At 44.3% G+C, this 12,037-nt stretch overlaps 1 protein-coding gene across 1 annotated transcript in view; it reads left to right on the forward strand.

Annotated features, from left to right (window-relative positions):
• Positions 1 to 12,037, forward strand: part of LOC117255300 (voltage-dependent T-type calcium channel subunit alpha-1I-like) — a 386,243-nt gene that overhangs the window by 145,545 nt on the left and 228,661 nt on the right. The window contains exon 3 of the mRNA XM_078166400.1: positions 2,655 to 2,767. Within this exon, the coding sequence (XP_078022526.1) occupies positions 2,655 to 2,767 (113 nt within the window). The remainder of the gene's footprint in view (positions 1 to 2,654; positions 2,768 to 12,037) is intronic.

Consider the following 12,037-nt stretch of genomic DNA (forward strand, 5'->3'; position numbering starts at 1 on the left):
TCCACTCAAACATGTTTTTATTTTGTTTATGTCCCCTGAAAATGTCTGACCTTGACAATACGGACTTTTGTCTGTGCAAAGTTTGTCACGAGAGAGATGTTTTCACATTCCTCTACTGAAGTGAATGATGTTTGTGCATTTCCCTAAGATCTGAGAGTCAAATGTGTGTCTGGCATGCTAGATTAGGTGCATCACTAATACGAAAGCCAGTTGCCGTTTGATACGGGAAACACATGCAGGTGGGAGAACAGACTTCAACTCAATACTGGTAGGAGGAACCTGACACCTCCAGTGCAGAGCAGACTTGTCAGTACAGAGAGCAGAGTTAGCATTAGCATAGTGGAGGTTTTGATGCAAACTGGAGTATGTTTCCTTGTACTATCTACCAAAAGCTAGAGACAGATTTATTGGCTGCACATCTGTATTGGCCGATGTTCACCTTGTTGACTGCCATCAGGCTATCAGCAAATTAGATGACATTCACCAATGGCTGTAGGCAATGTTTTTCTGTTGTGTCACATCGATTTTGCACAGGCTTAAAAGGAGGACTCAAACCTAATGCCATCCCGTTGTCCCAAGTGCAATAGAAAACATGTTTGGGACGAACATAGTTCTTCCCTGGGACACCCTTTGGGGGAAAGGATGCATTAGACCCACTATCAAAGCGTCAGGGAACACAACTTATTGTTTCCTAAATAATGCCCCATTGTGCACAACAAATCTGCGTTAAAAATGGCAGGAGGAGAGCTAGTTAACGTTAGCTGTTAGCAGATGGTGGCTGGTAGTAACTGCTGATGGAGGTTGCATTGAGGTACATCATGATGCTTTCAAGAGCTACTTATTGAGTATTGGGCAGAGGTAAATTATACCGTCCTGATGATGTATTCAAATGAAATCATGTAAAATGTTTTTTGTTTTTTTTTTGCAGGAAAGTTAAACAAATACAGTTGTTTAAAGGGACATTGTGTAGAATTTCAGTTGTTTATTGGCAAAAATCGATGTCTGCATTCATACCTCCACCAATAGTCTGACTTATTCTCGTAAAAGGAGAATTTGGGATTTGTTTGTACATTGAGCAGTTAAGTCGTTTGGGGGGTTCCATAACGTTTCGCCATCTTGAAAATACATCTGCCAGCAAGGGACATATAGCACTACATAGTAGCCCCACGTTTGGCGTTTTCGTTGAGAGCCAGGCCAGCGCTGCCTTACTGAGAAGCCGAAGGAGAGGAGCAAGTGGCGCTTCGCTACTGCCCCGGCACTACTGCAGCATAACAAAGCCCCACTCTTTGAGCATAATGCAGGATCATAAGCAGCATCACGGGAGACGGAATCCTCGTCGCCAAGAAAGTGCAAAAGAGAATCAAAAAGGCAACGTGACCGGCGAATTCAAAAAACGAGAGTCAACATCAGGGTAGCCTTTCCCGGGTGGAGAGAGCTGCTGAAGGAGAAAGGTAATGCAATCACAGGCCAGTGTTGCGAGGAGAGGGATGAGGTGTGTGAGGTTGAGCCACTTGTCAGTTGTCAAAAGACAAGACGTGATTGGTTTGTTTGGATTTATACCCGCCCCAACAGTCCTACGTTGTAAACACAGCCAGCATGGTGAGGAGGGGGTTTGTCAACTCACGTCGCGTGTGTCTGTGTAGGAGCCTGAATGAATACTCCATGAAGTATCGGATGACGTGGTTTCATCAATGAAACACAGTGGCTAACGTTGTTGCAATACGCGTTTGAAATAGTGAGGCGCTAGAGTGTGCTATCCTTTTGAATGCAATATATGATTTCAACATTAGATGGGAGAAATTCTTACACACTGTGGCTTTAAAGGAAAAAATGTTGGTTTTTCCAGCAATATGAAATATGATGTTGATATGAGTGAACATCTGTTTGTGGGTCAAACATGTAAGGCTGAATCTCTCCGATGTTTCCTCTAACGCTTACCCTCGCTATGTTAATGCAGACTCCTTTGTCAGCAGTCAACTGAGTGTGAGCAGCACTAGAGAAAGCAGAAAGCAAAACCTACTGCAAGCAGCAGAGGTGGGCAGAGACCAGATTAAGAAATTTTCATAATGGAGAAAGAGTGTTCTCATGCTTCCGGCCCCTTTTCAGAGTTTTTTTTTTTTTTTATATGCAATAACCATGTTAAACAAAATACTAGTGTTTTAAAATGTGTCTGAAGGGGGACTTTAACAACAACCTTACAGTGTAAAAAAATCATGGCAGCCCTAAAAGTCAAAGTCTTACTCTGAAACAAACTGTGACATTTTGTGGCTGAATTGGACCCTGCAGGGTTCACCTTTCACTGCCTTGGTGTTGCTACAGTCACTGCAGTTTCACAATAATGATAACTTTGGGACTGCCATAAAATTTTTAAGCACTTTGGTATAAAAGTTCAAGTGCTGGTAAGGACGTGATTTGACCCTGTAGAGTAAGACCAGAGGATGAACTTTATGAACGTTACACATACTGTGATACTTGGAGTTCTGGGTCCTGCTCTTGTCACTTGCCTATATCTCACCATTCATCACTGAGATAATTATCAATTAATGAATAAAGAAAAGTATGAATGAAACTGCCAACAGGTCTTTGTCCTTTCAGACTCCATCTTGTTCTGTGTTTCTACTCTACAAGCTTTTCTCCTTAACACTTTATTTCCACATGGTTCGAACGTGTGAGTATGATGGTGATCTTGTTGAACTGTGTGACCCTGGGAATGTACCAGCCCTGTGAAAACATCGACTGCTCCTCAGACCGATGCCAAATACTGCAGGTACACACACACACACACACAATTTTTTTTTAGCAGATTTCGAGCAACCTCCCAGAAAATGTTACAGAAGCCAATCTAAGCACATTTTTAACCTTTTTATTGTCTTGATGGCAATGACTGTATTTTGGAGTTTGTGTAGTTTTGTTATAATGTTTTCACACATGCTAATGCCATCTAGGGATTGCATTTTTAGTCTGTTGGTCTACTATTTTGAGCCACATTGAAATATCTATACGGTTATTGGTTTGATTGGCATGAAATTGGCCCAATAGGATGAATCCCAATGGATTTGCTCATGCCCCTACTGTGCAAAGGGAGAGGAAGCATTGTTGGTTTGTTTGATTTGTCCATTGATTTATCCAGTTCCCTCATTATCTCTGCATCTATTCAATTGATTCAAGGAAGAGATGCAATAAAGGGGAAATTGAGAAACACGCACTTTGAGAAATGAAACTTCCTACCCTCAGCAGAGACATCGCAGTGACTAATGACGGCTGCACAGCTGGATCACCTCTTCAAGGTCTTCACAGCAAAACATGTTTTTGGCCATAGCTCAAGAATTCAAACACTAATTATAACAACATTTTCCACAAATGTCAACGGGATAAAATGCTGAAGTGATGACATTTTATATCCAAAAGGTCAGCCTCACTGTGACATCATAATGTTCTGCAAAATTACTTATTTGGCCATTATTCAACTCCATAACTCAGGAACCGAATGGGAGACATTTGATTGGATCCTGAACTGGTGACACTAATCTCGGGTGCCCACGTTAAAGCAGCTGTGCGGAACTTTACGTTTTTGTTGATTATAGTGCCCCCTTTGGTTGAAGCGGACACCCACAGCCTGGTGTCGTAAAATTCCGACTGCAGCCAGCATTCGGCTTCATTCGTAAAATCTCGAATGCAACCGGCAATTACCGCATGCATTTGTTTTGGCGAGCGAGAGGAAAATCATAAATGCTCTGGTGTAGCTCTGAATTTCTGAGGAAAAACTGAGGACAACTGCCTGCTGTATATTTGTGTTCATGGTCACAGTCACAGATAATTTTGTTGCGTTTGTTGTAACGTTACTAGACAAATGCGGTTCACATCAGCTAACGTTACATTTAGTTTGCTTATAACTTCCATGTCGTCATATGTTGAAATGACACAACGTCTAACAAGTTGCGCTATATTCTCTAAATAAAAACAAAAATGACATACCTGTCGATTAGGAAAAGGGTCAACTCGGAATCAGTTTTAAAACCTTTCAAATCTCTCGGCTCTCTCCACTTGGTGAATGCCCGACCGAGGTTTACACTCGTTTGGACTCGAGCCCTATCACTGTCCCTTTTAGCCTTCTTCTGTTCTTCTGTTCTTTTTCTTTTAGATGGTGCTCCTTCTTTATCCGCCATGACATCGAAAGTACAACCAAGTCCTTATAGATATATCTAGTAAAACTGTTTTGTGTTCAGCAATGCCCGTTGCGTACTGCTTACTTCAACAACACTCTTTGTAAACACGGGTCTTCTTCTTCTTTCAGTTTATTGGCAGATCGCAAACAACTTCCAGGTGCATACCACCACCTACTGTACAAGAGACTACTCCCTACTACATGTCATTTAGCCTGTTTCTTAAATCCTACTCGTAAACACGGCTCCTTCTTCTTCTTCTGTGGTTTAATGGCTGCGGGCCGCTGCGGGCGTGCAGACTTACTTCCACCTCCGGGTGCCGTATTCTGGTTTGCTGACTTCCGCTGTGTCCGACCCGAGCCAGGCTACGCTAAATAGCCATATAGAGAAAGGCTTTTTTGTCACTGTTGGGTTCAAATAAATATGCGGATCTTCAAGGGGGGGTGATACGAACTAGGGACAGTTTTATAAATGGTAAAAAGTTCCGCACAGCTACTTTAAACTGTACTGATTGTGTAGATTCTGTGCTGCCGGGTAGAAAGTGTTTGTGAGGCATCCATGTTTTGCCAGAGAATAGAGTTAATACCTTTTCTTAAGTGTCTTCAAAGTCATCACTTCATATATTATGTGAGTCTTGACAGACGTCAATGTAAACTGCAACTTGACTAGTTGGCGTAGGCATTCAACCGTGAGGCGATAATTCTAATTTATTGATATTTGATGCTGACACCACCCTCTGGCTACTATTTGCTTTATATCACCACAACTGCAAATGATCCAAGTTTGGGCCTTAACTTTTATTTATTTCACAATTTGGCATTATTTACAATGCACATTACAGCTTCGCAGAGCCATTAGGGTGTCTGAAGAGTCTTGTTTTTCCCTTCTCTACAGCTCTTTCTAACTACTGCTTTTGAAAGCGCCCTATAAATGAAGTTACTTAGTTACACAGGATCATGTACAATGTTTGATCAGAGGCTCTACATATGCACATCTAAGCTATGGAAAAGCACTTATACTCTTACAAACATGCACATTTGCACACAGACATACATATTTTATATATAACCCCCACAAAAGCAGATATAATAAACTCATATTAGCACACAAAGACAGCTGTGTACAACATGTGTAGGAACAAACACATACTTGATACACAAATACAGCCCTTCACAGAGCAAAGAGTGTGCTTCTAGGAAGTGTGTACATGTATCTATTTACTTGTACTGACACATAAAGAACACACTAATTCACATGCGCATACAATCTCCCGCTGTTCCTCTCTGTATTCCTTCCTTGTCTCGCTCCCCCTGCGCTCTCCCTTCCATGCTGGAGCCTGTAACTCCACGCAGTGACTCACTGCTAGCATGTGGTCTTTATGGTGCAGTGAGCATGACTTTCTCACGTACGGCACCTCGGCAGCTTTCCTCGTCATCTGGCAAGACACAAAATCCCTTCTCACTTATGTCAAAGGTGGCCTGAGTGGGTGTAACATCTGTGCGCGAGCGTGTGCACGTATGTCTTCAGTCTGTCGGTGTGAAGCTCTTGTTGAATCACCCCGGCACCCTGTTTTTTTTTTTCACATTCTCACACGAACACACACAAGGCACCACACTCATCATATAACAGTCAACACACACAGTAGATTGATTTGGCTCCCTGGGGGAGGTGGCTGGTCAGTTGGACCTAATAGAATTTCTCCTCCAAGTATCTATAGACCCTATTCAATATCAGCATGGATTTAGAGCGCTACGGTGCCACAGTCAATACTCTCCTCTCAGGAAATCCATTGTTCAATACCATGATTTCAATGGTGCCTCACCAGCAGAATCTATAAGCTCTAACAAATGTGAACTTAAAGACCTCTGGAAGCTTAGTTAGTTATTTAGTCAGCTAGTATACCCTTGTAGATGGATGGATGAGTGGATGGAGTGGGAAACAATGGTTTGCATCATAAGTTAATTCCGGATTCTCTGCTGTTTTTGCATCTTTAGTCATTTTCACAAAAATACGACGATAGGGCTGCAACGAAGACCCTTCATTACGCCGGCTTTGCTTTTTTATACAGAGCCAAACAAGGCAGGCATAAAACCAGCTCAGTGCCTGATTTTAGATAGTATGCTGGCATCCCAGAAGCAAAAGAGCCGTGACGTGTAACACAGTAGCGTTGGCTTCTAGTGGTATATAACATATGCATCTGCAATGATATAACATGCCGATAACAATCATTTACCATCCTTGCTTTATGGCGGCTGATCTCATCCTCTGCTTGGAGAGTAATGCAGGTTTTATACATGTGCGTCAGCGCTATGCAGAGCCATCGCTGTAGCCTACACAGACAGTCTTCGCCTTTGTGAGCATTTACACTTGTGCAGTGGTGTGTCTGTGTCGCTCTGCAGTTACACCTTCAAAATTAGTCGGCCCTGGAGTTTCTATAAAGTGCTGTAAAGTGTAGTTGTTTCCAGAAACCCAAAACACACAGTAAACATGGCGTAACAGCATTCACAGACAAAGCATCTGTCTTTTGCTGGACACATTGTCCCCACCAATACAACCTGCTAATATTTTTAGTGCGAGCCTATGGCATTTTACATTGTATAAATTAGCCTAGCAGCTACCGGACTTTTCCTCTACTCATATGAAGCCAGGGACAACAACAAAATGGTTTCAGCTTACGGAAATAGACAGGACATTACATTTCTAGGGAGGTGCACGTCAGGCTACGTGTAGATTACGCGTAGGCTCTACATTGATGCAGAGCCTACATCGTAGACACAGAGTCGATTTGACGCAGAAGTTTAAATCCCGCTTAAGGAGCTTCCAGACGTCATTTTCTCCCCAATTTGCAGACATTTTCGGCTGCTATTCTCCTTCTTTGAGTTAGCTGCTAACTGCTGCAAGCTGCTTCTTAAATCTCCGATGGTACAGTAGGTTGCACATGTAAGAAATTGTCAAAACATAACACTTGTCCCGTCTATCATCCTGTCCTGCTCGCTGTCCCTTGCAAATAGACGTCAATGTGGCACGGTTATTTTCCCCAAGAGAACTCTGTCTCCTCATTCTGCAAGGGTACCTCTTATAAAGAATGGTGAGGTGGAATGTGAAATTCCCACCTTGAACAGGCAGTGTAAAAGGGGTTTATGTTTGTTCTGTGAGAGTCAGAGTCAATGTAATAGTAGTTTGGTCCTAAATACACTTCACAACTCATCATGGAGGCTTTATCTACTTCTAACCCCTCCACGATGTGTGTTGAAACATTTTAAGACCAAACTGCAATTTAATTTGCATTTGACTTCCCTCCAGCTCTCCTGTGACCTGGATGGGTGAGAATCTTCATAGACATCACACGCTGTTGTGTAGAGACAAGAATGTTTTTATCTTCCTGAATAGGAAATGTGAGAGAATCAATAACAAGCCCTCAGACAGAGAGCTCTATGCAAATAACGTCCTTCAACACAAATCACAAGTGCAAAGTGCCAGAGCTTGGACACGAGTCCTACCAAGGCTGATAAACTTTTGTCCTGAAGTGTCTTTTATAATAGCAGCATTCTTTGATCTGATCACTTGCTGAGTTGGAATGAAAACATGCTTTGAAGATGTGAAAGGTTTGAAACCTTCAGAGCTAAATGATTTTCATCAGTTTTCCTCTTATGTAATAATGTTTTGCTCTTTGATTAGATAGATTTGTTACACCATTGTGTAGCAATGTGCATTACAGGGCTTCAGTAATAAAACATCAAATGGTCTGCCATGTCCTCTCCTCCCCTTCCAAACACGACCTTAAAGCATTTCTGATAACTGTCAGATTTGTATCTGAGAAAGGGCGAATGTTTTATTTCAACAATGGTGGGGACACAGAAGTGAGGGGTCTGGAGATCCTCCCTTAGGATATTTTGAGCATTAAACACTTTATTTCCTGCATTCTGGTGAAGCTTCATGCACCAGTTTATGGTGGAAATGTCTTTTCGCAAAGGAAACACGAAATTGAGGCGATAGGTGATGAATCAAAATATAAAAATAAGGCTCTCAGGCATTCTGTGTCACTTTTAAATATTCATGTTCCCGTAGATCATCCACCCATCCATTTTCTAAACACTTATCCTCTTGAGGGTCGCGGGGGGGCTGGAGCCTATCCCAGCTGACACTGGGTGAGAGGCAGGGTACACCCTGGACTGATCACCAGACTATCGCAGGGCTGACACATAGAGACAGACAACCATTCACACCTACGGAGTCACCAAGTAACCTATCTCCAATCTGCATGTCTTTGGACTGTGGGAGGAAGCCGGAGTACCCGGAGAAAACCCATGCTGATACGGGGAGAACATGCAAACTCTGCACACCCGGGATCAAACCAGGAACCCTCTTGCTGTGAGGTGACAGTGGTAACCACCATACCATCGTGCCGCCCTCCTGTTGATCAACTTTTCTTAATTGTTCTTATACCCGCTGAAGTAGGAATTATACTTCTGCGTCAAATTGATGCCATACCTACAGCGTAGGCTCTGAGCTGACGTATAACCTACGCCATACCCTACACTGTAACCTGACGCACACCTCCCCAGATATGTAAATACATGTCACAGCGACGCAGACCTCCTGTTTATTTTTGTAAGCTGAAACCATTTCCCCCTCAGTGGAAACAAAGCTTTTATTTTCAGATTCAGATTCAGATTCAGAATACTTTATTAATCCCCGGGGGGAAATTGTTTTTGTTCCAATGCTCCGTGCAAAGTAGAAATAGAAATACAGCATGAATGGAAACAAGAGATAAAGATGAAGATATAAATAAGATACTAAAATAGACAATGAAATAAATAAAATAAAATATTAAAGCAGACATTAAAATAAAATAAAATAAAATAAAATAAAATATTAAAGTAGACAATAAAATAAAATAAATAATAAAATAGTAAAGTAGACAATCTGAAATATAAACAATATACAATGAAATGGTTGTAGCGTTATAAATGAAATAAGAATGAGTAATTATATTGCGTGTTTTGTTTTATAAATAGCCAAATGAGTCCGATCATCAGAGGGAGGAGTTGTACAGTTTAATGGCCACAGGTAAGAATGACTTCCTGTGGCGCTCAGTGGTGCATTTAGGAGCAATCAGTCTCTGGCTGAAGGTGCTCCTCTGTTCGACCAGAGCGTTGTGGAGAGGGTGAGAGCCATGCTGAAGTATCGCCCGCACCTTTGACAGCATCCTCCTGTCTGACACTGCTGTCAAAGGGTCCAGCTCCACCCCCACAACGTCACTGGCCTTTCTGATCAGCTTGTTGAGTCTGTTGGCATCGGCTACTCTCAGTCTGCTGCCCCAGCACACCACAGCAAACAGAATAGCACTGGCCACCACAGACTCATAAAACATCCTCAGCATAGTCCGGGAGATGTTAGAGGAGCGGAGCCTCCTCAGAAAATAGGGGCGGCTCTGTCCCTTCTTGTAAAGGACTTCAGTGTTCTTAGTCCAGTCCAGTTTATTGTCAGTGAACACACCCAGATACTTGTAGTGTTCTACGATGTCCACGTTATGCCCCAGGATGGAAACTGGGGTCACTGGTGTCCTCGTTCTCCTCAGATCCACCACCAGCTCTTTTGTCTTTGTTGTGTTGAGCTGCAGGTGGTTCAGCTCACACCATGAGACAAAGTTATTCACCACAGCCCTGTACTCATCCTCATCACCCTTGCTGATACATCCAACTATAGCAGAGTCATCAGAAAACTTCTGAAGATGACAAGACTCTGTCTGGTAGCTGAAGTCCGTGGTGTAAAGGGTGAAGAGGAAAGGAGAGAGAACAGTACCTTGTGGGGCCCCGGTATTGCTGACCACTGTGTCTGACACACAGTGCCGCAAGCGCACGTACTGTGGTCAGCCAGTGAGGTAATCCACAATCCAGGACACAAGGGGGGGATTCACCAGCATCGCTGTCAGCTTGTCACCCAGTAGAGCAGGCCTGATGGTATTGAAAGCACTGGAGAAGTCAAAGAACGTGACCCTCACAGTGCTCCCCGGCTTGTCCAGGTGGGCGTAGACGCGGTTCAGCAGGTAAATGAGGGCATCCTCAACTCCAATCCGGGGCTGGTAGGCAAACTGGAGGGGATCCAGGTGCGGCCTGACCATAGGCCTGAGCTGCTCCAGGACAAGTCTCTCCAGGGTCTTCATGATATGTGACGTCAGTGCCACCGGCACCGAGAGACCGCTGGGCTGCGGCGTCTTTGGCACTGGAACGAGGCAGGACGTCTTCCATATCACAGGGACCCTCTGGAGGCACAGGCTCATGTTGAAGACACGATGAAGCACTCCACAGAGCTGTTCGGCGCAGGCTCTGAGAACCCGTGGGCTGACACCATCAGGGCCTGCAGCCTTACCAGCGGGGAGTTTGCTCAGCTGTCTCCTAACATGTAGACGTGTAAAGAGTGCAGGTTGAGGAGGGGGAGAGTTGGAGTCCAAAGTGAGAGGAGGGCAGGTAGCATGGGAGCCAGAGGAGGTGTGAGGAGTGGGGGATGGGTGTGAGGGGCTCACCAAGTTGGATGAGGTGCTATCAGGAGGAGGAGGGGGGGTCAGAAGTGGTGGTGGCTGGAGACAGTCAGCAGGAGAGCCAACAGGGGCCGGGGCAGCAGTGTCAAACCTATTGAAGAACAGATTTAACTCATTGGCCCTAGCCACACTACCATCAGCTCCACTGCTAGTTGGTCTGTAACCGGTGATGGTCCTCATACCACTCCAGACCTCCCTCATGTTATTCTGCTGGAGTTTCCTCTCCAGCTTCCTCCTGTAGCCGTCCTTAGCCTCATTGATCTTTGCACTCAGCTCCCTCTGAATGTCCCTCAGCTCCTCCCTGTTGCCACCTCTGAAAGCCCTCTTCTTCAGGTTGAGTACGGCTTTGATGTCCTTTGTTACCCAAGGCTTGTTGTTTGGGTAACAACGCACAGTCCTTGCTGGGACAATGCCGTCCACACAGAAATTAATGTAGTCTGTAATGCACTCAGTAAGCCCATCAATGTCCTCTCCATGTGGCTCACAGAGTACATTCCAGTCAGTCACCTCAAAACAGCCCTGCAGTGCCTCATAGTAGTCCTCTGACCATGTCCTCACTGTCTTTGTGGTCACAGGCAGCCTCTTCACTAGAGGCACATAGCAGGGGGTGAGAAGCACCAAGTTGTGATCTGATCTACCCAGCAGGGGAAGGGACGTGGAGGTGTATGCGTCCTTTACATTAGCATACAGCAGGTCCAGGCTCTTCTCCTCTCTGGTTTTACAGGTCACATACTGGGTGAATTTCGGGAGTGTCTTTTTAATAGAGACATGGTTGAAGTCACCCGAGATTATAACGAGAGCACTCGGGTGTGCAGTCTGTAGTCCGGCTATTGTAGAGTGGATGACGTCACATGCCGACGTCGGGTTAGCGGACGGGGGAATATACGCAGCCACTACAATAGCATGTGAGAATTCACGGGGTAAATAGTAAGGACGGAGGCCCACAGCTAACAGTTCAATATCCGGGCTGCAGATGCGGTCTTTGACTGTGATGTGACCAGGATTGCACCACCTGTTGTTCACGTAAACAGCAAGCCCACCTTCTTTACGCTTACCGCTCTTAGTGCAGTCCCTGTCAACCCAGACAGTGTGGAAACCCACGGTGGAAACATTGTGGTCAGGAACATCCGTGTGTAGCCATGACTCCGAGAAAATCATCAGACAACACTCCCGGTATTCCTGGTGACTCCGGGTTAGCGCTTTAATTTCACAGATAAAAAACAATAAATTGTGTAGATAATAAAGCCTCCACAAAATAACATTTAAAGTCTTGTGTCTGATTTATCCTGGCTTCATATGAGTAGAGGAAAAGTCCGCTAGCTGCTAGGCTAAT

Source organism: Epinephelus lanceolatus, chromosome 3 (genome assembly GCF_041903045.1).
Source record: "Epinephelus lanceolatus isolate andai-2023 chromosome 3, ASM4190304v1, whole genome shotgun sequence".
NCBI classification, from domain to species: domain Eukaryota; kingdom Metazoa; phylum Chordata; class Actinopteri; order Perciformes; family Serranidae; genus Epinephelus; species Epinephelus lanceolatus.